Source organism: Oryctolagus cuniculus, chromosome 3 (assembly GCF_964237555.1).
Source record: "Oryctolagus cuniculus chromosome 3, mOryCun1.1, whole genome shotgun sequence".
Classification (NCBI taxonomy): domain Eukaryota; kingdom Metazoa; phylum Chordata; class Mammalia; order Lagomorpha; family Leporidae; genus Oryctolagus; species Oryctolagus cuniculus.
In genome coordinates this window covers 50,574,141-50,599,079 of record NC_091434.1, presented here as the reverse complement: position 1 = coordinate 50,599,079, position 24,939 = coordinate 50,574,141, and the positions used below count along the sequence as shown (strand labels likewise).

The following is a 24,939-nucleotide window of genomic DNA, read 5'->3' as shown; positions in this document are numbered from 1 at the left end:
TAAAGGAGGGAGACACAACTAAGATAATGTCTACTTACTTTAAGTGAACTTCAGTTTGGGAATGTATTGCTTCTCCCAACACATTTCCAGTGTCATCTACCACAGCAGCTGCTGTATCATCACAACTGGTTTCAATTCCCAGGACTAGTTTATGAAGAAATTGTGGTCCAGGATGAAAATTAAAACTTCTTAATAATTCATAAACTTTCCTTTTTGATGGTTTAAAAAAATGTCTTGCTGTCTTATTTAGTATTAGCATACTTAACTTTACAGATAATTCCTGAAAAAGAATTACAGAAACAAAATTGTTATTTGAAACTGTTATCCATAATCCTATTCAGTTAAACAAAATTTTGAAACCTGATTTTACTTTTCAATACACAGTTTTATGGAATTTTTGGAAAGGACAAAAGTTACCAAAATTTTATGAAGGCCCTGGAAACCTATGAACCTAAGTAGTTGTATGAATGAATATAATGTTTTAATATTATAGGTTGAGCATCCAAATTTACAAACCTGAAATTTCCAATAGCTCCAAAAGCTGAAACTTTTCAAGTGCCAACCTGACGCCACAGGTAGATAATTCTATACCTGAACTCATTTGATGAATGACCGTGAAAATATAAGCACATTAAAAATATTAAAATTTCCTTGACGGTATGAGTATAAGGTGTACATAAAGCATACATTAATTTCATGTTTAGATTTGGGTTCCATCTCTGAGTGATCTCATATATATGCAAATCTTCCAAAATCTAAAACAATTCTGAGATCCAAGGATTTTAGATAAAGTATACTCCACCGGTACTATTACTCTCATGCTTTTCTTACCACAGTGTTCACTATTCTTTATGGAACAGCTAACATTACAACAGTTTCAAGAATAATACTGTAACAAGTGCAATTCATAGATAGGTAAAATTAAGACAAAATGTATTTTTTAATCAAATAAAGGCAAGTGGAACAGCTAGTTGATACCTTCCACTCAGTGTAACCATTTGGTTCAAAAACCAGAGCTGGCATAAAGCCAGTGCTCACACACAAACACACCCCTGCCCCACAATGTGGGGTAGAAACAGTAGTATTATCAAGCTTATCTTAAGAAACATAACAAGAGCATATAAATCATCGGCCCTTGGGACAGAGCATCAGTGAGCGATCTGTTTGCAAAGCGCATTTGCGAAGAGAGCCCCCAGGAAGACATACCCCAGAGGAAAATTTGCAGTAACTAAATCTGGGCCAGGAGGACGGTGCGAAGCACTTTTTCTTTCGCGTAAGAAGGCTCTCGAGTAGACCCAGATATCCTAGGCAGTGCTGGTCTCCGCTTTAAGAAGGCGAGAGCAAGCTCATCCACCTTCCTCGTGCACGACGCTAGCTAGTACTCGTCCCTGCGTCCCCAGCAACCTTGACAGCCCATGGGGCCTCCGGCACCAGAAAGCCGGAGCCCGGCGCCCGGAAGTGACGTCATCCCAGCGTGTCGGCGTCCGCTGGCCAGAGCCCCCGCCCTCCAGGGCGGCGCGGTGCCGTACGTGTGCTGGTGAATTTCTCCCAGATTTGTTAAGCAGCAAGACTTCTACAGGGTCACACAGCTGGTGTGATCCGGAGGACGCTGAGTACAGGTTTGTCCAGCATTAAGTTTCAAACACTACATTTTCTTTTAAGAAGTCTTTTTTACTTTTGGCTGGAATTTGGTTACCGCTGTGAGAAAAGGATGGGGTAGTGTGGCCTGAGATATTGTAATACTTTCGTGAGTGAAAAAGAGCGGAAACTGGGGACCCAAGACCCTGCGCAGGACTCCCAGAGAACGGAAGCGCATCTGGTCGGGCTCAACCGTTACTCCCAAGTCTTTAGGGGTAAAATGGCTGGGGCTGGGTCACTTTTGTATTTAAAAAAGGCCTGGGGCGGGAGGAGGGCGGTGGTAAATACCTTTTAAAAAAATTCCTATTTTCGTGATACATATTGGCAACTTTCACCATCGTTGTATTCTGGTATCCATGGACCTTCCTCAAGTGCTTTATTTGGGGTTCAGGGGGAAGGGGACACATTGCCTTGTGAACTTGTTAGCATTTGAGTGGATTTACTCTGAGTCTCTCCCCTTTCCTGCTAAGATTTAAGGCTTTAGTAAGCAAGGACTTTATTCTGCAAGGTTGGGCAGAGCCGTCATACATATCTGCCTTGCGTGGTGTGATACCGTTGGTATAAAAGACAAGCAAATCACCTGTGCAAATATAGATACAGATAAATGCATTCATAATGACCGGACTATTGTTAAGTTTCTTTAGTTGGAACACGTTTGTCAAAAGTTTTCACGCATGCGTAACAATAACAGGAAAGTGGAATTTAACCAGATACTGTTGGAGATTAAATAATCCTCACGAAGCCCTTGCTGTCCTCATTTTACGGCAGCTGGGCTACAGAGTTTGTGTAATTTGCAAGACACACAGCTGTTAAGTGCAGAGCTAGGATTAGAAGCCAGCACTATCGGGCTCTGGAGTGGATTTTCTTCACTGCCAGAAGATAAAATAACTCAAATTTCCCATTGGGTGCATTGCTGACCCACAAAATACAGAAAAATTAAGATTAAGGGAAATTTCCCATCCTGTTTGATTTTAAAGACTGACTTACTAGAAAAGAGAGGTCTTCCAAACACTAGTTCACTCCCAAATGGCTGCAATGGCCAGGGCCGGGCGAGATGGGAGCCAGGAGCTTCCTCCCGGTCTCCCACATGGCTGCAGGGGCCCAAGCACTTGGATCATCTGCTGCTTTCCCAGGTGCATTAGTAGGAAGCTGGATAGGAAGTGGAGCAGCTGGGACTTGAACCTGTACCCATAATGAATGTCTATGCTGCAGGTAGCAGCTTAACCCACTCTGCCACAACACTGGCCCCTAGAGTTTACTTCTGCAATGCAATAGAATCCAGTCTGAACAGAAAACCTTCCAGATGTGGTATTATTTTCCTAGCAATTCAAATTATGTTCAGCAGCTATATCCCAGTGCTCTCTGGTGCTACTAGCATTGGTAGATTTCTAATTTAGGCACTCTTGGCAAGTGTTGAGTTTGAATGCCACATTATATGAAATAGCAGAACTCTGGGGCACATTAAGAAGGAATTTTATTCTTTTTTGGATTGTGTACATATTTAGCAAATGAAGGTATGCCTGTATGCCTTACATGTTTTTTATTGTACCAGCGGAGAGGATTAAGGATAGGTGTATATGCCCACCAGGGCCTGTCTAGACTTTCATACAGATCATATTGCTTATTTGCTACTCAAGAGCATTATCAGCAAAATATGGCCTAACCATTGCACCTTATTAGCTTGAATCAGAGTTTCAGCTGAATCTAAATATGCTTATTTTGTCTTGACTACTGCCTATCTAGTTTTCCATTTAAAATAAAGACAAATCTTATTTTACCCAATACATCACCTTGCATTTCTGTTTTCATGTATCATATGATATATATATATATATATCATATATATATTGGGTTCTTTCCTTTGTGCTAGGAACTTTATTAGCTTTTAGTGATAAAAAAAAGATAAGGTCTGTCCCTGTCCTCAGGATCTCAGCATCTAGCGGCAGAACTAGTAGTAAGCAATACAGAATTATGGAGATAGGGATGAGAAGTGTGCATGAGAGAGGAGTTGCTGGAGTTGCTTTGGGAAGGCTGTGTGGTTTGCCCCACATGTATACATGGCCTGGGAAGTTCATGGTGTGCTCATATGGTTTTAACATTTGATTCTTTTATAGATTTAAAATTGATTTATCAGATCTGGAAGTGACTGGACTCTGGGGTGCTGAGTCATAAACCACAAACTGCTAAGATGCTACTGTCTAAAAGCCATTAATAAATACTAATGTGTTAATTTATAAAAAATGCAACAATGGGGAAGCTAAGGTAGTTGAGTTTGCTAGTTGTCACCATCTTTGTGTTGACCACATTACAATAAAAGCAGAATTCAAATAATCAGCAGAATGCCTGGTCAATATGGTATGGAAGCAATAAAAATAGTTTTGGCACTTTTCTGAAAAGTAGGTGTTTCTTTAAAATATTTTCTTTGAGGGATAGCGTCATGGCTTAGTGGGTAAAGCCGATGCCTGTAATGCCAGCATCCCGTATGGGCAGTCATTCATGTCCAGGATGCTCCATCTTCAATCCAGCTCCCTGCTAATGGCCTGGGAAAAGCAGCAGAAGATGGCCTAAGTGTTTGGGCCTCTGCCATCCATATGGGAGACCTGGAAGAAGCTGCTGGCTCCTGCTTCTGCCTGGTCCTGCCCTGGCCTTTGCAACTATCTGGGGAGTGAACCAGTGAATATAAGATCTCTGTCTCTGCCTCTGCCTCTTCCTATCTGTAACTCTGCCTTTCAAATAAATCTTAAAAAAAAAAAAAAAAAAAAAAAAAATTGAAAGGCAGAGACACATGGTAATTTATACTTTGGGGAACCTCCATACTTAGATGATCGTATTATTTTTTTAAATGTGTGGTTTTAGAAGGAAATAGAGGTGAATCTTTTGTTTTCATAAACCTCTGTTGACTTTCAATGCCATGACAGAAGCATGTGATTTGCTAATTCGTAAGAGGGACAAATACTTCAAAGGATCACAATTTTCCGGGGTACAAGCAAGTAAGTCACTTGGCTTCCGTGGTTCCATCAAAAATATTTACAAAATGAAGAAATAATATGAGAACTTCAAAATGTTCATGGAAAATGGGATTAAAGGTTTATTTTGGTGCAAATAATTTTTTGAAATCCATGTAGTTTTTTCCTAACATATATTTCCAGTGCACTTTTTATTTTTTTAAAGATTAATTTTATTTATTTGAAAGAGTTACAGAGGCAGAGAGAAGGGGAGAGGGAGTGGGAGGTCTTCCATCTGCTGGTTCATTCCCCAGATGGCTGCAATGGCCGGAGCTATGCCGATCTGAAGCCAGGAGCCAGGAGCTTCTGGGTCTCCCATGTGGGTGCACTGCTTTCCCAGGCCACAGCAGAGAGCTGGATTGGAAGAGGAGCAGCCGGGACTAGAACTGGTGTCCATATGGTATGCCGGCGCTTCAGGCCAGGGCTTTAACCCACTGTGCCACAACGCTGGTCCCTTCAGTGCACTTTAAAAAAAAATATTTATTTGAAAGGCAGAATTTCAGAGAGGAAGAGACAGATCTTCCATCCACTGGTTCACACCTCAAATGGCCGCAATGGCTGGAGCTGGGCTGGTTTGAAGCCAGGAGCTTCTTCTGGGTCTCCCATGTGGGTGCAGGGCCCCAGTGACTTGGGCCATATGCTGCTGCTTTCTTAAGCACATTAGCAGGGAGCTGGATTGGAAACAGAGCAGCCAGGACATGAACCGGTGCCTGTATGTAATGATGGCACCACAGAGGGTGACTTTACCTACTGCCATAAGTGCTGGTTCTTCCCATGAACATTTTTGGAGATCCCTTGTATTTTTCTTCTTGATAATACAGTGAACATAAATAGAGTATATTTGAAAAATATGGAAGTTTTTCAAAATAAGATTCTCAATAAAGATGTAGTTTCATAATTAGAAAGTCAGAAAGATTCCATTCATATTTATATTTTAAAAAAGTTTATTTTACAGTGCTACTGATGTGGTTTATTTCCTTACCATAGTTCTTGTATTTGAAAACACTGTTTTTTATGAAGCTACATTTATGCAGAGTGAAGACATAATGCTAAACTTGGCTTATCTGCTGAACTTAAATTATATAGAACTTTAGAGCTGTAGGTGAATCATGTCCAGAACCATTATTTATTAAGTACTTGAATAATGTACTGTGCTCTACACAAAATCCAAACATATTATTATTAAACTCTTCCTAACTAGGAAACATTTCAGAGTATTAAAAATGATCAAGAATAATGCAAACAACTTCTGTAAGTGTGACACTAAACATCACCCTGTATAGCTGAAGCCCTCTGTAATATATGCCCCAAATATTCAGTGTTCTGAAGTTGATGTTTATAATTCTCATGCATTTATTCACAGCTATATGAAATTAAAATCTAAGTCACATAAAAACTACTCAGAATTATTTTATTTTACTGGAACTGAAATTAGGTAGTAAAATTAAAACAAACATTTTCATTATTTTTCTTTGACACCACACAGAGGAGTTTTTATCTCCTGCCATTCTATTTACCCCTTCTCTGCCCAGCACTACTCCAAGCTTCTTTTTTGGTTATTTTAACTAGTGCTGCCTTCCCATTCCTGACTCTGTTAACTTTTCCCACATCAGTATGTACGATCCATGGTCCTCCTTTGGGAATTACTCTGCTTTCTAGTCATCCTATTAGACTATTCAATTGCATTGGTCTATACTGGATTACTCTGTCTTCTAGACTATTCAACTGCATTGGTCTATACTGGATTACTCTTCTTCATAACCATCATGCGTGTTATTTTTTGGGTTATACTTACTGGTGTGTGTGTTTGAAATTTTCATTTTATTTGAAAGACAAAGATCTTCTATCTACTGGTTTACTTCCCAAATGTGAGGTCAAAGCCAGGAGCCTGGAGGTTAATTTGGGCTTTTTAGGCTTCCCATGTGGGTGGCAGGGACCAAAGTACTTGAGCTTGTAGCCTCCTGGGGTGTATGTTAGCACAAACTTGGATTAGAAGCATGCAGGCGTCACAAGTGGCATCTTAACCCCTGCACCAAATACCCACCCCTCTGTTGGCATATATTAATATAGTGAACATAATAGCAGGAGCAATCTATTGTGTGCCAATTAAGATTCAACTTTATCGGTCAGTGTTGTGGTGCAGTGGGTTAAGCTGCAACCTGCAGTGCTGACATCCCATATGATCACCAGTTCAACTCCTGGCTGTTCCACTTGTGATCCAGTTCCTGCTAACTGCACCTGGGAAAGCAATGAAACATCTTGTGCTTGGGCCCTTGCCACTGCTATGGAAGACCCAGATGGAGTTCTGCCTTTTAAACAAATATTTACAAAATAAAAGAAGAGCAAGATTAAAAGCTGACAAGATAAGTTTCTATAGAAAAAATAAATAATAAAATCTATTTAATCAATCAATTCAGTTAATTTAATAATTTAGTGATGAATTAATTAGTTCACTCAATAAGTATGTAAAGGGGAAGTATCATTTAGTAGCACTACAAGTTTGAAGACCTGATGTTTTTGTGACCATAAAGTGAATCAGTAGCAAATGGTATTAAAATAATTAGTGATATTAGGCTGTATTACATGGTAATGCTCTAATCATATCACAGCTTTAACACCTCTTGTATTTAGAATTACAATTAAAATGGGAGCAATGTGAAATTGTATTATATAGAAAATGGTAAAGGCTCTAGCCTTTATATTTATTCAGTTATGAAGAGATACCAATGTGAGAATTCTTCAAATAGCTAGAAGGTTGTGTGGGATAAGAATTTGATTTGGGCTCAATGTAAGAGGTTATCAGATGTGTTAAAAAATAGAATAGGCAGGGCTGGCACTGGGGCATAACAGGTTAAACCTCAGCCTGAGATGCTGGCATCCTATATGGGCACAAGTTTATGTTCCACTTATGATCCAACTACCTGTTTATGGCCTAGGAAAAGTAGCAGATGACAGTCCAAGTGCTTGGGCCCCTGCCACCCACATGAGAGACCCGAAGAAGTTCCTGGCCCTGGCTATTGCAGCCACTTGGGGAGCAAACAAGCAAATGAAGACCTGTCTCTTCCCCCTTTCAGTAACTTTTAAACAAATAAATCTTTAAAGAATAAAAGGAATATGCTGTCTTACAAGTTGAAAGTCCTCTTTCAGGTTAAAACAGAGTTGAACGAAAGATTTGTTAATGAAAATTTCAGATAATGTAAAGGTTTGAATTATATGGTCTCTAAGAGCTTTACCTTATAGACTCATCTAACTGTATAAAGTTAATCTTCAAAATATATTAGTTAAGGAGATACTGTTATACCCCTTAGGGTCTTTACAGTTTAAAAGACAATAACACCATACATCTTTTAAAAGAAAACAAAAGGAAGGGCAGGTCAAAAGGACACAGTGGGCCGGCGCCATGGCTCACTAGGCTGGTCCTCCGCCTGCAGCACCAGCACCTCGGGTTCTAGTCCCAGTTGGGGCGCCAGTTCTGTCCCGGTTGCTCCTCTTCCAGTCCAGTTCTCTGCTGTGGCCAGGGAAGGCAGTGGAGGATGGCCCAAGTGCTTGGGCCCTGCACCCGCATGGGAGACCAGCAGGAAGCACCTGGCTCCTGGCTTCGGATCAACGCAGCGCGCCGGCCAAGGTGGCCATTTGTGGGGTGAACCAATGGAAAAAGAAAGATCTTTCTTTTCTCTCTCTCTCTCTCTCTCTCTCAGAAAAAAAAAAAAAAAAAAAGGACACAGTAACCCAACTTGGAAGAACTCCCTATGGTCAAAGCTGCAGGACAATCTGAGCAACAAGTTAAATAATAAAACTATTGACTGTAACCCAAAGAATAAAACATCCACCAGTCTGTACTATACATGATTGAACAACTGGAAGAGAAGGCACAAGTCTTTATTACAGAAGAATTCCAACAAATATTATGTAGAACAGATGAGGGAAACAGTTATTAGAATTCCATAGTAATATGGAAATGCAGGAAGATACTCTGATAAATGCATTTCTGCATTCATGCCTTAAGAAATTGCTGTTGGGGCCAGTGCTGTGGTATAGTGGGTAAAGCTGTCCCCTGCAGAGCAGGCATCCCATATGGGCGCAGGTTGAAAATCCCAGCTGCTCCATTTCCAATCCAGCTCTCTGCTATGGTCTAGAACAGCAGTCAAAAATGGCCTAAATCCTTGGGCCCCTGCCACGTGGGAGACCTAGAGGAAGCTCCTTGCTCCTGGCTTTGGATCAGCTCAGCTCCAGCCATTGTGGCCATTTGGGGTGTGAACCAGCGGACAGATCTCTCTCTCTGCCTCTCTGTAAATCCACCTTTCAAATAAATCAATCTTTAAAAAAAAAGAATTGTTCTTATGGCTCCTGAAATTAAGATGCACAATTTTTTTTTAAATTAGCCAAATTTCTGTATTTAAGTACCACAACCATTCATTTAGGTGCTAAGAACAAGAAACTAGGAGTCATTTAATTCCCTCTTGCCATCTTAAATTCAGTGCATCACCCTTGTGAACTATACTTGTGAAGTATTTCCCATGTCTGACTGTTTCTCATTTCATCTCAATGCTTCCCAAGTCTATTTCTTGCAAGTAGGTTCCCATTTTTCTATTCCCTTAGTTTATTCTCAAATTAGTCAGTGATCTTTAAAAGTTAGATTCCTAATGTAATCTCATATATAAGGCTCACCAATGGCTTTGTCACACTGAGAATAAAACCTGCTCACTGCCTTGATCTATAAAGCCCTTGAGGACTTGGACCCCTATGTACTTCTTGGATCTCATTTGCTGCCATTCTCTTCCTCCCTATTTACTTCTTAACGAGTGACTGTCTCATGCTCCTTCAGTCCACATTCCTGCTCCAGAGCCTAATAACTGTCATTACCTTTACTGAGAATGCAGTTTCCTCCAATCCTCGTATTGTTTGCTCCTTCACATTAACAAGGTCTGTGTTTAACTGACAGCTCAGCATCCTCAGGGAAGACCTGAGGCAGGCTTCTTTGTCATAAGTTTTACCCCCATAGCATTTACCACTACAAAAAATAATAGGTCTTTATTTATTATCTGTCCTCTACTGGAATGTAAGCTCCCCAGTGGAAGGGACTGGCTTATCTTATTTATAAAGTCTTTGCAAAATCTAAAATAATACCTACAACAGAATAGGTCCCTAAAATGTCTACTGAGTAAGTATTTTTAAAACGTTAAAAAGAAAGCAAGGAAAGTAGGGGAAGAAGGCCTTCATATGAGGCAGATTTCTCTCTCTTTAGTATGTGCAATAGAGGTCTTGTGATATAAACTTCAAAGAAGTACAGAGAGCATTTTTAGTTGCCTTAATTTTACAAATTCAGTTGCTTAAAAGTAAATTTGAAAAACAGCCATGTGATTTGTCTAATATTACACTGGAGAGCTTCTGAAATTTCATACCAAGGAAAAATTTTATTAAAGTACAGATTACCATTTAAAAGTACACAGGAAAAGACAAACATAGAAAGGCAGTATCATACAATGTATTTTGAAACTCAATATTTTGAAATACAAAACAATGATCGTTATCCCCAAAAGTCAGCTTACTGACCCAAACTGATTTTTAAGTTGGTCTATAACTCTTTTCACTCAATTTTGCTTGTAAATTTTACTGTATTGTTCAGTTTCACCTCATATCAGAACTTTGTTGTTTTGATATGTGACTTTTCATGTAGTATTAATTATTTCTTATTATTAATGCCAGCAACTATGGGAACTACGGGACATTTTCCTAACACAAGTTTTCAATATAGTTGCTCTGGAAATAGTTACCACTTTAGGTTATCTACACTAAGAACCACATATTTAAAGGCAAAATACTGGTATTAATGGGCAAAATATGGGGTTGAGAACGGGAAGACTTAGAAAAGACTCCATTAGTTACTTTGTTACTGTTGCTAGAGAAGCAGTTTCTGCCAGACCACAGGTTGGCTATAGTTCTCCACTTTATATTATTTCCTCTTCTAAGACACAGATTTTACAAATGAAACTGCTCAACCAAACAAACAGATACCTTTAAATTACCATCTACTTTAACTGCTTACAATAAATTATTTTCTTAATTGGCTTAGCAGTCTTGTGTTTGGAAAAGCAGCAAAATCTACTTTGCTCCAAAATTAGAACACTGACTCACAGGCTGCTTGTATACCTGGCTATCTTCTATCACCAATCAGTCATGAAGGTGGACCTTCATGAGCTCTGTAATGTAATAAATGTAAAAATGACCTCATCTGTCAACACATAGTATTGAGCCAGCAAAACCAAAACGTACAATCATAAGGTAAGAACTGGCTTATATGAAACAAGAGGGTTAACGTCCTCTTACATAAGATAAGAGGAATATATAGGTAATTAAACAGTCTACAATAAACTTATAAAGAGATGATTCTAATTTACATGTAAGTCTGCTTAAACTGACTGTGACTGAATGATTGGAAGTTTTCTTTTCCTAACATAATGCCCATTTGTTGTAAGTTAAGCTGGTCCTAGTTTTTTACATACCTCTTACTTCCTTGGACTTATCTGCTATACCCTCTGTGTACTGCCATTAAATTAAATGCTGGGCCTGCCCAGTCTGCTTATAAAGCCTCTCTTCAGAAATACACCAGATGCATTAAACAGAGGCATCTTTGAGAACTCTGCACTTCACAATAGCATACGAAGAACCAGCAATTGGCCTTCCAATGTAATAATTCTTGTTTCACATTACCACAGAAAACAGTGCAGTTTACTAACCACTCTTTCCTTATGAGAAACTCAGCAGCTTTAAAGATTTTCATTGACTTTCAAGACATTTCAATACTTATTAATTCCAAAGATCCGAACACCATGTAGTTGTGGCATTTTGGGAATAAGCACACTCAGGAGAGAAGTTGTGTTTAGGATGAAATGAGTTGGATCATACTTTGTATAGAAACTTGCCAGAAAATATCTGTAGAGATAAAATACATGTAACATCCAAAAATGAAATTAGCTTGGAATTAAAAAAAGATTAAAACGTAGAAAAAGACCACTGGAACATAAATACTTAAAAAGTAAACCATTTTTAAGCACTAAAATGAGAAGAAACATTTTAGCTTGAAACTAAGTTGATTTGAGATTTAAAAGTTTGTTTAATGTAGGAAAATACTTTGCATTTCTACAATTATGTTAAATTAACACAGGGCTTCTTAGCATCCTTTAAAATGGAAGGTTTTCAAGCTAGGGTTCATAAGTCAAGATTTCAGGTATAGTTTGATGTTTATGTGTATGCTTCCCAAGAGAAGATCTGGATCCAAAGCATCCATTATGTTCTCAAAGGATTTTGTAATTTGCCAAAAAGTTAACACCTCTACTGTAAAACTTTGAAAAATGCACTTTTTTAGTACATGAGTACAATTCAGTATCTTTGAAAGAAACAAATACTTGGCTATCCTTTTGATATTCTCAGTTTCATACTGTGGTTGAACAGGTTTATAACCAGTTTAACTGTAAACTTGAAAGACACTGTTGTAAAACAGTGCTTTGCTATAACCAAGTGCATGTATGTATTTAGACATCCAACATCTGAGAATTTGTTTGAACGAGCATAAACCATCTTAAAGACCATAAATCACTGACCATGTCTACTTTTATCCAAGGGTATATCAGAGCACAGATACATCATATGGCTACTAAAAGAATAGTCCAACAGAGATAAGATGTAAGAATACATCGTTCATACCTTACTTGATCATAACCAAGAAGTTAGTTTAAATATAGGTGCTTGTCTGACTACTTCTAGAGAACAAAGAGAAAGTGTTTCAATGATCTTTCCTGGTAACTACTGTTCCAGTTTCTTATAAAGGGAAAGAGGTACCTTATGGAATCATGATTAGAAAACAGCTCCTTCAAAGTATGAGTTAAAAAAAAAAGTACAAACATTATTTTCATAATGACCTATATTGAGAAATTTACAATATTCTACCTACTATAGTCACAAAATTATTTCTTAAAACTATATTCCTCAATCTTTACATCAAATTCACTCTTCTTACTTTCATATACTTGCATACTTTTTATAAATGTTTATTTTCAAATTCTTGAAAGGCAGAGCAACAGAGAAATCTTTGAAAATTCTATATGTAGATTATATATGAAAATTATCTGACTCTTAAGAAACCCTAGAGGACCTTCCAACGGTATGCAAATCACAGGCGGTAATCAGTATGACAACAGTCAATTGCCAAGAGATACACTGGAAAGAGCCCTGTATTAGAAGATAGAAATTCAGGGTTTATTCTGGTCTCTTGACTCCAAAGAATCTAAGATGTTGAACAAGGAAATTGAGTCAGTTTCTTTATCTAAAAATCTAGAATAACACTGCATGTACTTGACAAATTATGATTAATTAGGAAAGTACAAAAGCACCTAAAGGTATTAATGGTGTACAGGTGGCTTCACTGCTTTTCCTTCAGTTATGTATGCAATTTAATCAGAATATCTGAGATCATACCTGTGGGTCAAAAGTATCTTCTGAGAAACATGGACATTGTGAACAGGTAGATCTTCAGGGCTATCTGAGTAAACATTATTCTTGGTACTGCCGTTATTTTTGTTAGACCCTATATATATATATATATATTTTTTTTTTTTTTTACAGGCAGAGTTAGACAGTGAGAGAGAGAGAGAGAAAAGTCTTCCTTTTTCCGTTGGTTCACCCCCTAAGTGGCTGCTACGGCCGGCGCGTTGCGGCTGGCGCATTGTGTCGATCCGAAGCCAGGAACCAGATGCTTCCCCCTGGTCTCCCATGTGGGTGCAAGGCCCAAGCACTTGGGCCATCCTCCACTGCACTCCCGGGCCACAGCAGAGAGCTGGACTGGAAGAGGAGCAACTGGGACAGAATCAGGCGCCCCAACCGGGACTAGAACCTGGGGTGCTGGCGTCGCAGGTGGATTAGCCTAGTGAGCTGCAGCACCAGCTGACATTTTTCTTTTGATGTCAATTTTATATGACACTATGCCAATTCAGAATTTCCCCCGAGTGCTATGAATATAAAGAAGCCTAACAGTTTATGATCAATTTATTCCTTTCATTTAAAAATGTCTCCTGTTACTTAAACATCTATCCCAAACCTACCCCCTCCTAAGTTCTTAAGAAGTCTTTCCAGCTACTCCAAACTGTAGTGAGTCTATTATGGGTATAATATTATATACAGGCTGTGTAGCATAAAGTATTGATTAACATACATAAAACACCCATTATGGGAGCCTGTGCTGTGGCGCAGCGGGTAAAGCCTCTGCCTGCAGTGCTGGCATCCCATATGGGTGCAATTCCAGTCTCGCTGCTCCACTTCTGATCCAGTTCTCTGCTATGGCCTGGGAAAGCAGTAGAACATGGCCCAAGTCCTTGGGCTTCTGCACCTGTGTGGGAGATCCGGAAGAAGCTCCTGGCTGCTTCAGCCATTCTTCAGCCTAGCTTCAGCCATTGCAGCCATTTGGGAAATGAACCAGCAGATCGAAGATCTCTTTCTCTGCCTCTGACCTATCTGTAACTCTGCCTTTCAAATCAATAAATAAATCTTTAAAAAAAAAAGTAATTTAAAAAAATCTATTATGTGCAAGTCTCTGAATGTGATTCACAGCTATCCATATATTTATAATCTGGAGAAATAAAATATATATGTAATTTTTGTCAGTTATCTATCAACAAAGCTTGGGGGGGCAGACAAGAAAGAGAAGGCAATTCAGGTAGAAGTGATTTAAACAAACATGGATTCAATGAACTATTTGAACTATTCAAGAAATGCTGCTGTGAAGAGCTTGACTAGCTTACAAATTGGGTGGGAATAAAATAGTCATGTAAAGGGAAAATGAGGCAGTAACCATTTTTACTATTGGGTAAAATAAAGAAATTAGATACCAGATAGAGATTAATGCTTTGAAAATAGATATTATCTCATTTATTTCTTATAGCATCAAAATTAAGTTAAGTATAAGGTAAGGAAACCAAGGTGGCTGGGTGATAGATATAGGATTCAACTCAGGTCTGTCCTACACGAAAGCCTGACTTGTTACTAAACCATACTCAGTGAAGGAGTCTGAATAATGAATAGGGTTGGGAGTCCAATGAATTTGTTGTGATCATCTGTATCACTTTTTAGGAAGATTAATCTGATAGTGCAATACAGAATATTATTATATAATTACTTTTCTTTTAAGAACTTGGACAGGAGCTGGAGTATATTTGACCTGTATATCTTAGAATTTCGAAGTACAGTGATGAGCATATAATGTTGTTTCTGTATGTACTGACCAAAATAAAACTGCTTTATTATCAACTTGTTAAAAATTTTTCTTGTACTTTTTATGATAGCTACTTAATGATAGAATTTTATATAGAATATTGTTTCTGTTTCTAATTCAATCTGATAAAAGGACACATTCTTTTTATCCCAATCTCTTCATAAAAATTTTACTACTTACAGAATTATTGGAGAAATTGTGAAAAACTTTCGTGAGGATGTGAACTGTACTCCATAGTCCAGCTGTTCCCAGTGAGTTAGGAGCCTTGCTTTACCTTGGTCAGGAGTTTCAAAAGGTGTTCCTTTCACTGCATGCAAAAATACATACATCCCCTGGAAAACAAGCAAGGGAGTATATAATCAATATGAAATACAAAATTAGTCTATGCCAATAAGCATTAAGATAGTTCCAAGGGCTGGCGCTGTGGCGCAGCGGGTTAATGCCCTGGCCTGAAGTGCCAGCATCCCATATGGGCACCGGTTCGAGACCTGGCTGCTCCACTTCCGATCCAGCTCTCTGCTATGGCCTGGGAAAGCAGTAGAACATGGGCCCCTGCACCTGCATGGGAGACCTGGAAGAAGCTCCTGGCTCCTGGCTTCAGATCAATGCAGCTCTGGCCATTGCGGCCAATTGGGGAGTGAACCATCAGATGGAAGACCTCTCTATCTCTCTGCCTCTCCTCTCTCTGTGTAACTCTCACTTTCAAATAAAATAAATAAATCTTTAAAAAAAAAAAAAAAAAGATAGTTCCAGGGGCAGACATTTGGCAGTCCATATCAGCGTGCCTGGATCTGAGTCCCAGCTCTACTCTTGATTCCAGCTTCCTGCCAGTGAATGCCCTTGAAAGCACAAGGTGATGGCTTTGGTGGTTTGGTTCCTGCCACCCATATGTCTGTCTGGATGGAATTGCTGGCTCCCAGCTTTGTCTGGGCCAAATACTAAGCCTTGAGGGCATTTATGGGCATGGCCTGCAGATACAGGATCTATTGAGTTGAAAAATATATACTATTAAAATAGTTCCAGGTTTTGGCACTGTGTGTAATTTAACTTAACAACTTGAGTTTTAAGTGTCCATATAATAGTGAAAAGCTGTGGACAATTTCTTTGTGGTAAAATAAAGCCATCTGAGGAATAGAAATATTACTGGATGAAAATCAGTAAAAAGGTCAACCAAAAGCAACTTGTTTCATCTCTTTTTATTAAACTGAAAATAAATATCAGGTCGGTGCTGTGGCGTAGTGGGTAAAGCCGCCACCTTCAGTGCCAGCATCCCAAATAGGCGCCGGTTCGAGTCCTGGCTGCCACACTTCCGATCCAGCTCTCTGCTATGGCCAGGGAAAGCAGTAGATGGCCCAAGTCTTTGGGCCCCTGCATCCATGTGGGAAGACCTGGAGGAAGCTCCTGGCTCCTGATTTGTGCCACTCAGTCTGTTGCGGCTAATTGGGGAGTGAACCAGTGGATTGAAGACCTCTCTCTCTCTCTGCCTCTTCTTCTCTCCCTGTGTAACTCGGACTTTCAAATAAATAAATCTTAAAAAAAAAAAAAAAAAAAGAGAACAAACTAGTATCAGGGTAGCATCACATCATTTCATTTAGATTTTTTAACACATTTCAATTAGGAAATAGACTTAACCATTTTCTCAATGCATATATAGGAGTTTCGTTCAGAATGTCCTATTAGTAAACCTTGGTAGAAACACACAAGTTGGCCAAATACATATATGTAAAAATAATAAATTCTATGGTTTTGAAATATTTAATTTTAGGACGGCCCTTGCTTCACTAGTTCTCTTCCAATGCAACAACAATGGTTTTATGTAAAATGTATAATGCTCAGCTCAATTCACTTTTTAAAAAAAGACTTACTTATTTAAAAAGCAGAGTTAGAGGGGAAGTAGGGGAGAGGGAGAGAAAGAGATATTCCATCTGCTAATTCATTACCCAAATGGGCAATGGCTGGGGCTGGGGCTGGGGCTGGGGCTGGGGCTGGGGCTGGGGCTGGGGCTGGGGCTGGGTCAGGCTAAAGCCAGGAGCCTAAAACTCCATTTGGGTCTCCCATGTGGGTAGCAGAGGCCCAAACACTTGGGCCATCTTTCATTGCTTTCCCAGGTGCATGAGCAGGGTGCTGCATCAGAAGTGAAACAGCATAACTCAAACTACTGCTCATATTGGATGCTGGAGTTGCAGGTGGCACTTAACCCACCGTGCTAACACTGGCCTCTCAATTCACTTTTATAATCAGGATTCTGCTTTGTAAAATGATTTATTTACTTTACTTAATTGAGAAGCAGGGAGGCACAGAGAGAGAGCTCCCATCCATTGGTTAACTCCCCAAATGTTTGCAATGGTCCTGGGCCAGGCCAGGCCAGAGGCCTAAGTTGGGAGCCAGGAACTCAGTTCAGATCTCTCAAAAGGGAGGCAGGGACCCATCTACTGAAGCCATTACCTGCTGTCTCCCACAGTGTGCATTAGCAGGAAGCTAAAATTGGACCTGGAGCCAGGACTCAAGCCTGGACACTCTGATATGGAATATGGTTATCTCAACCAGCATCTTAACCACTAGGCCAAACATTCACTCCACCATTTTGCTTTAATATTATGTCTTAAGGCTTTTTAAAATACAAAACTAAAAAAAAATGCTAAGAGCTGTTCTTCTTTTTGTAAACACCTAATTCTGTGGTTAGATTTGATTTCCTTGAGATTATCATACCCACTGGGATTGAAAAGGTAGTACTTTGTTTCAGGATTTCTGTTTGAGGCACTGCTGACAGCATAAAGCCTAAATATTATCATGAAAAAGTTTTTCTGCTAAAGCCATGATGTAATGTCATTTCTTCTACTTCAACTTTTAATAAATAGAAACATTAGTGATTTGAGGTTTTCTATTCAAGGAGGTTAAGAGAGCCCTTCCTTTGAAAGCTTAGTCTACATCAGGTAATTCAAAAGGTATTTAGCAGTATTAATACTTAAGCTATGGAGGAAAGGACTCATGTTCAACTGGATTCAATTCGGCAAACACTAAATAACTGGCTTATGTGTATAGAGCACAGGACATGTATATGCATATGAAATTGAAAAAAACATGTCCATAGCCTTAAAAAAGTTCAAACTTCTTAGGTGATGGTACAGAAAAAAATGCAATGCATAAATAACTAGAAAGTAGGACAGAAACTGCTATCAAAGGTACAATCAGAGTTCTAAGGAAATACAGGACAGAAAGGTACCTTGTTACTAAGGCAAAAGTCTTGATGCTACCATGTCAACTGCCTCATTCTTGAAATTACAGCTCCAATGACAACTCTTTAGTGAAACCCTCCACATTAACAATAATTAGCCTGATCTTTGTGCTTGTATAGCGTTTCATTAAAAATAGCAAGCCAAGGAATGTTTACTCTGTAAGTACTAAGAAATTTTTTTCATTTCGGCTTTAACAGGAACTATAAAACAGGAAAGTATATTATTTCAAATTCTCAGTAGTGTTTGACTCCAAGTAAGTTAAGAAATTCTACTCTAGTCTACTTGTGTATTAGAATCTACGAAAACAACCTCCTACTCTTTTCTCCAAACCACCTGCTCTTCCTACTGTTTAGAATGTAATATTCAAACATTTTTAATATATGTTTTTCAGGGTAAATTAAATTTTATCTGCCCATATGTACATATATATTCTATCCTAATATATTTATTTTGAATATTTCTTATGTAAAAATATTAGTGATGATTATACCCACATCAAAAGAATTAGGAAAAAAAGTATGTGTGACATAACTACCCCTTAAAAACTATTTACTGAATGAAAATGAAGAAATTTTTCTCATTCATTTTTTAAAGGCAGGTCGAAAATCTTGTGAAGTATTAATATGTATCTCTAAGAATGAACTGTATCACCAAATAAAAAGAAATCACTGTAGGTGTTTACTGTAATGTTTAAAAAGGCAAACATAGTATGTTTTCTTAAGCAGGTATATTTTCCCATGTTTAAAAGCATTCATATGTTTCATATGTTTAATTGGTTTAAAGTAGGTTACCTTCAAAGGAAACTTAAATTTGGAGTCATGTAATAATGATGACTGCATCTAAGGCTTGTTAAGTTGGGTTTTTAGTGTGATGGGCTAATAAGAATAAATCTTCCAGGGTACCAATTATCTATTGTTTTTCTTTATTTTTATTTTTGACAGGCAGAGTTAGACAGTGAGAGAGACAGAGAGTTATAGACAATGAGAGAGAAACAGAGAAAGGTCTTCCTTCCGTTGGTTCACTCCCCAAGTGGCCAGTACGGCCAGTGCTGTGCCGATCCGAAGCCAGGAGCCAGGTGCTTCCTCCTGGTCTCCCATGCAGGTGCAGGGCGCAAGCACTTGGGCCATCCTCCACTGCACTCCCAGCCACAGCAGAGAGCTGGACTGGAAGAGGAGCAACCGGGACAGAATCATGCACCCCAACCGGGACTAGAACCCGGGGTGCCAGCGCCACAGGCAGAGGATTAGCCAAGTGAGCCGTGGCGCCAGCCTATTGTTTTTCTCTGGCTATAAATTGTGCCTCAGTCTCAGTCAATCAACTTGAATACATGGGCAGGAGATGACTTCTAAAACATATTTAAGACATGTGCTACTGGAGAAGGAAAAAGACTCCATTTATTCAGCAACTATTTAAATACATCATTGGACAAAGTGCTAATTATAAAAGTAAGATAAATACATAGTAACAGAATGCTATGAGTTGTGATATTGAGTAGAGACTTGGCAGGAAAAGTAGAACCAGCCAGGGAGGAAGGATATTAAAACAGCAGAAAAGCTTAAGCCAGAGCAGAAAGTTCTGTTTATCAATGACAGATTATAAAGAGTCTCTCTTTAATTCTCTGCAGTTATCAGATGTCAGTCTTTTATGCCACAGGAAGAACTTGAGATTTTCCTGTGAATGAAATAGAGAATCACAAGGACTTAAAAGTATGATTTGAGCAGACACGCATTTTAAAAATATCATTGTGCTAAACTGGATTGGAGGAGGGTAGAATTAGAGGAACATCAAGACCATTTGATTTAGTGGAATACTCCTCCCAAGAAAAAAATGAAGGTATGGGGATTAAATTGATAAAAAAAAAAAAAAAAAAGCAATAGAACAGACAGGACTTTGACCAAATGGATATGGAGTATAATGGAAAGGGTAGAGTTATTCTAAGACCAAAGTGACCATACGTAGTGTTCGTCTGCATAGTACAGTTCTGATTTACATCTGTTCTCCTGGAATAGTTATTATAAGAACTCCCTGGTACTCCCAAAACAGTTTGGGTGATATATCCTATCACTTTGCCACTGACATTGAGGTAACTTAGCTTACTGTGTAGACACTGGTGCCTTTAAATAAGATTAGAAACAGAGGAGCAGATTGAGGGTAGTAAGGAATAAATCAGGAATAAGATGAGATCAATTTATACTTGTTTGGTGTAAGCTATGGGGTGATCTGGTGATATAAATATGAGCATCATTATTCTACAGTAGAAACTTAAAATATATGATAAAGTAATGTATAAGAAAAGAACCTGGGGCCAGCAATATTTTAAGAGAAGAAAAAATAAGATGGCCCTCTAAGAGGAAACACAGAAGAAAATCAGAAATACATCTAGGAGAAGAAAGTGATCTTATGGAAGCCAAAGCAAGATTTTCAATAAAAGGGGCATGGTTAGTTTCAACTGTTTACTAGAAGTCACTATTTAAAAATAGTATTTGTCCTATCACATGAAATGGAGGGAATGGACACATCATTTCCACCAGCACATTATCCTTTTCCTCGTCCAGTCAATTTCAAATACATTCCAGAAGCTATTAATTTAAAAAACTCTGTTTCTCTTACTTTGTTCTGACTTAATGCTTTAAGGTCCTCATTTACTGGGATATCTTTAAACAAACATACAGTTAATGTGTATTCAATTAAAATTCTCAATTAGCTACATTAATCCTCTTTCAGAGAACAGGTCTTCAAAGAAGGGGGTACCTTTCTCTGAATGGAGGAGAGAACCTCCACTTTGACTATGACCTTGTCTAAATAAGATAAGAGTCGGAGAACTCAAAAGGCTTCCATAGCCTTGGAAACTCATGACTGGAGCATAGGGAGATTACTGATGCCATAAACAGGAGTGTCAATTTGTAAAGTCAACAACAAGAGTCACTGTGCGCTTACTCCTCATGTAGGATCTCTGTCCTTAATGTGCTGTACATTGAGATTTAATGCTATAACGAGTACTCAAACAGTATTTTTCACTTTGTGTTTCTGTGTGGGTGCAAACTGTTGAAATCTTTACTTAATGTATACTAAACTGATCTTCTGTATATATAGAAAATTGAAAATGAATCTTGATATGAATGGAAGGGGAGAGAGAGCGGGTTAGGGGAGGGTTGTGGGTGGGAGGGAAGTCATCGGGGGGGTAGGGGAAGCCAATGTAGTCCATAAGCTGTACTTTGGAAATCTATATTCATTAAATAAAAGTTAAAAAAAAAATCCTCTTTCAGTATACTTTAGTAGGCTGTTAAGAGAAGTCATCAGGTGTGTGTGCAGGCCTGCAACATGTGCCATTTAGAACATTTAATTTCCAGAGTTGTATAATATGGTCAGTAGAGTTAATTCAAACTCTGATACTCTGTGGAGCTAATAAATACATCTAACAGAGAGTGATAGTCAACAGGCAGCAACTAAGGCACCAAAACATCCTAAATCACATAGATCTGATTAAGTTCAAAATTTCTATAGTAAAACAGGACTCAACTTACTCAATTTAGAAATCCTTAATACAAACTGAAGCCAAAGATTTTTACTAGACTAATTAAAATTAACTAAAAAACATGAATCCTTCTGAAACATTCTGGTTAGTATATTCTAGTAGCCTGAATTACAGTGTCTTGTAATTTTTACTAAAACTACTTACTCTTTGCTGGATTCTACACAAACAATGGAAGAAAAAAGGTTTTACTTAGAGAAAGAGCCTAATGCTGGGAGACAGAGAACAAGACAGAAACAGAGAGCTTCCATTCCCTGCATCACTGCATAAATGCAGCTGGGGCTGGGTCATGTTGAAGCCAGGTGCTTGAAACTTAACCCAGGTCTCTCATGTGAATAGTAATGACCCAACTATTTGAGCTGTTACCTACTGCCTGCCAGGCACATCACTAAGACCCTGGAATTAGGAATGGAATTGGAACTTGAACCCAGGCCCTCCTGAATGGGATGTGGACATCCCAAGTGATGTCATAACTCCTGCACCAAACACCTGTCCCATTCTAACCATTTTTAAATGTGCAATTCAACATTAAATGGGCACCCATCACTATACTATCCATCTGCAAAATTCTATTCCGCTTATAAAAAATTCCAAACTGTACCCATTAAATAAGAATTTCCAATTCCTTCCTCCCCTTGACTTCTGGCAACCACTAAACCTTAGACTTCTGTATGTTTAGTGTAATGTGAAATTCTTACCAGATTATGAATAATATTGGTTAAGGTCCAAGCAACAGGAACACTGAAGAATGGAATGCTGAGTAAGACTATATGAAGCAAGCCAACTCCCAACGTGTATGTCAGCCACATACCCCGGCTGTTCATTACCCGGGTGTTTGGATTCACCTCACTGTGGGCAACTCCAACATTCATGTTTGCTCTGTAGGGAAGAAATGATATCAGTTATCACTGACATAATTAGAAATCTAAATAGCCATAATTCTGACATAATGAAATAAGTATGTTACTAGGATTTTTTGGAAAAGGATTTATTTTTAAGGTAGAATGACAGAGAGGGATCTTCTATCTGCTGGTTCACTCTCCAAATGCCCTCAAAAGCTGGTCCTGGGAACTCCATCTGGGTCTCCTGCTGGGTATCAGGTTTCAAGCACCTCCACATCATCAGCTGCCTTCCCAGGCACATTAGACAGTACAAGTACACAAACTGGCACTCAGATACAGGACATAGTGTTGCAGTGTTAACATGGTGCCGCAACTGTGATGCCACCCAGAATTTATTTTTCCCCAGTTTATCTAAACTCTTTCACACACACTCCCTCCAACTTGGATATACTGATGAAGGTGGTACAGAATCCTCAGCATCTGATCTTGTAGTAAAATGAGACATTTTATCATTGACTTTGAAAGACAAACTTTTAAAACCTTTTCTCTAAAGCTTGTCTTCTAGCATGTTTGTTTGACTAAATGAAATAATAGACAAGAAAACTCAAACTGGAAGAAAATTAACATTTTTGTGTATTATGAGAGCAAAGTGAAAAGCAAGGAATTCAATTTACCAACAGAATAACTACTATTTAAAAAGGGGGGTGGTGGTGGCGGTGTGCAGCATTGTGGCATAGAGGTTTGAGCTGCTGCCTAAGGCAGGATCCCATATCTGAGCGCCAGTTGGAGTCCTGGGTCCCTACTGCTCCACTTCTGATCCAGCTTCCTGCTAATGTGCCTGGAAAGCAGCACATTAGGATTCCTGCATTCACGTGGGTGACCAGGACAAGGTTCTTGGCTTCTGGCTGGCCCACCTCTGACCTCAGACACCATTGGGGGGCGGGGGGTGAACCAGTGGATGGAAGATCTCTTTCTGTCTCTGCTTGTCTTTGTCATTTTGCCTTTCAAATAAATAAAATAAATCTTTAAAAAATCAGTACTGATCCAGCCAGTCTGCATCTCAGGTAGCCAGACTTCTAAGTCTAATGCAGGTAGAGTTCAAATCATTCCTTATTGAATACTGAATCTGGGAGCAACATGCTTTGACATAACTTGGTGTAAAATTTACATTGCCAAGGGATAAAGTTTGTTTCTCAGGGTGTGACACAACTAGATAAAGCAATGAATGAATCTTTCTTCTGAATATTTCTCTAGTCAACTCCTCTATAGTTTTTTCTTTTTAAAGTGTTTTCCTTTCCTCTTTACCTTCAAGATGAACACCAAAGAGGAAGTGGTAGGTTTCCAGTTATTTCATGGCGGTATTTACTTGGGTTTAAGAATTCCTTAAACAAAATAAACCTGACTTACCATCCTGGGGAGGGGAAAAACGGAGCTGGATGACACATGGGACAGCTCCGATGTAAAAACACCTAAACCCTTTCTGTTATGTAGTTACTAGCATAGAGAGAGCAATGTCTCAACCCATCCAGCAAGTGTTTCCGGAAGATAACGTCCCCTTCACCTCTGAAGATCTAAGGAACAGGCATCAAGGTTTACGGTGATGAAAGTTTTAGTACGATAAAGCAAAAGTCTCAAATTTACACTGAATATTCCATACTTGTTTTTAACGCCATAAATTAGAGTAAGAACATGCCATCACTCAAGATCGTTTTTCCACTTGCCACAGGCTGGAAAAAAAAAATAAATGCTCGAAAGGCCCAAAATTTACACGAGCTGGAAGGCAGAGCAGGCGTGGTACTTATCGAGGTCCAGACACCCCTCCCCAGCAGGTCTGCGCCCGCTCCAGGACGCGCAAACAATGGCTCTACAGGCAGACCGGAGGCTCTCGCTGGGCCTCGCCGGCGCCTTTGAAGTCGCGACCGCAGCGGCCCCCTCTAGGGGAGTCCCCCGCGGCCGGGCAGCCCCAGACTGCCTCCCGGTCAGGGGAAACTCCGCAAAAGCGGCGGCTGCCGCTGCCGCAGCGCCTCCCCCACCGCCCCTTCGCCCTCGCGGCCGCACAGCCCATCAGGTTCGTGGCACCGTGACCGGAACCCGGGGGCGAGCCTCGGGGGTTACCTGGCCCGCACGGCCAGACACAGCACCATGGACGCAGCCGCAGCCAGCGCTTTGCCTGAGGCACACCGTTGTCCGCCGGCAGCTGTCCACCAACAAAGGCCGCAGCCCCGTCCCAGCCGCGACCGTGCCACTTACCCGCCGCCTACTGCTGGCGGCCGGCACGGCGCAAAGACCAGCCTGGTGCCGAAGGCAGCGTAGCCTCACTCTCCGAAAGCCAGTGACCGGCTCTGGCGCTGCGCAGCTTGCGGAAGCCTTCAGGGCTGACCTTGCTGCCAGGCGATTGGCTACGAGCAGCGCCAATCCCACG

The 24,939-nt window shown here is 39.6% G+C and overlaps 3 protein-coding genes across 25 annotated transcripts in view; 1 reads left to right on the top strand and 2 right to left on the bottom strand.

Moving 5' to 3' along the window:
* Positions 1 to 259, bottom strand: part of OSGEPL1 (O-sialoglycoprotein endopeptidase like 1) — a 50,912-nt gene extending 50,653 nt beyond the window's left edge. For 8 of the 13 annotated variants that reach the window (XR_011387192.1, XR_011387193.1, XR_011387196.1 and 5 more), the window contains exon 1: positions 39 to 259. Coding sequence is in view for 3 of the 13 variants with exons in the window: in XM_070070469.1 (XP_069926570.1) it covers positions 39 to 259 (221 nt within the window). In the remaining 10 variants the exon portion in view is untranslated. The remainder of the gene's footprint in view (positions 1 to 38) is intronic. The other 5 variants (XR_011387197.1, XM_070070471.1, XM_070070472.1 and 2 more) reach the window with 2 other exon arrangements.
* ORMDL1 (ORMDL sphingolipid biosynthesis regulator 1) lies at positions 211 to 24,931 on the bottom strand. Of its 11 annotated transcripts, none has more exons than XR_011387200.1 (5): positions 24,768 to 24,925; positions 22,374 to 22,554; positions 15,088 to 15,239; positions 11,381 to 11,576; positions 211 to 280 (listed from the first exon to the last, which is right to left on the bottom strand). XR_011387200.1 is itself a non-coding variant. In XM_070070481.1 (4 exons), exons 2-4 carry the CDS (start codon positions 22,545 to 22,547, stop codon positions 268 to 270), a joined length of 339 nt encoding a protein of 112 aa, XP_069926582.1. In that variant the 5' UTR covers positions 22,548 to 22,554; positions 24,768 to 24,925; the 3' UTR covers positions 211 to 267. The 11 variants fall into 11 exon arrangements, 7 of the variants coding, with proteins under 7 accessions (XP_069926582.1, XP_069926581.1, XP_069926576.1 ...); XR_011387198.1 differs by having other exon boundaries at positions 24,633 to 24,771; XR_011387201.1 differs by lacking the exon at positions 211 to 280 and adding an exon at positions 2,608 to 5,107.
* Positions 1,483 to 24,939, top strand: part of PMS1 (PMS1 homolog 1, mismatch repair system component) — a 118,266-nt gene continuing 94,809 nt past the window's right edge. Inside the window, exon 1 of the mRNA XM_008258829.4 lies at positions 1,483 to 1,619. The gene's annotated coding sequence lies outside the window, so the exon portion shown is untranslated. The remainder of the gene's footprint in view (positions 1,620 to 24,939) is intronic.

Coding starts and splice junctions, on each gene's coding strand:
- ORMDL1 (XM_051849358.2), bottom strand. CDS start 24,661: ATGGTGCTGTGTCTGGCCGTGCGGGCCAG. Junction 22,555..24,632: donor TGTCTGGCCGTGCGGGCCAG/GTAACCCCCGAG, acceptor TCTTCCCTACAG/AGCAAACATGAATGTTGGAG. Junction 15,240..22,373: donor CCAATATTATTCATAATCTG/GTAAGAATTTCA, acceptor CTTGTTTTCCAG/GGGATGTATGTATTTTTGCA.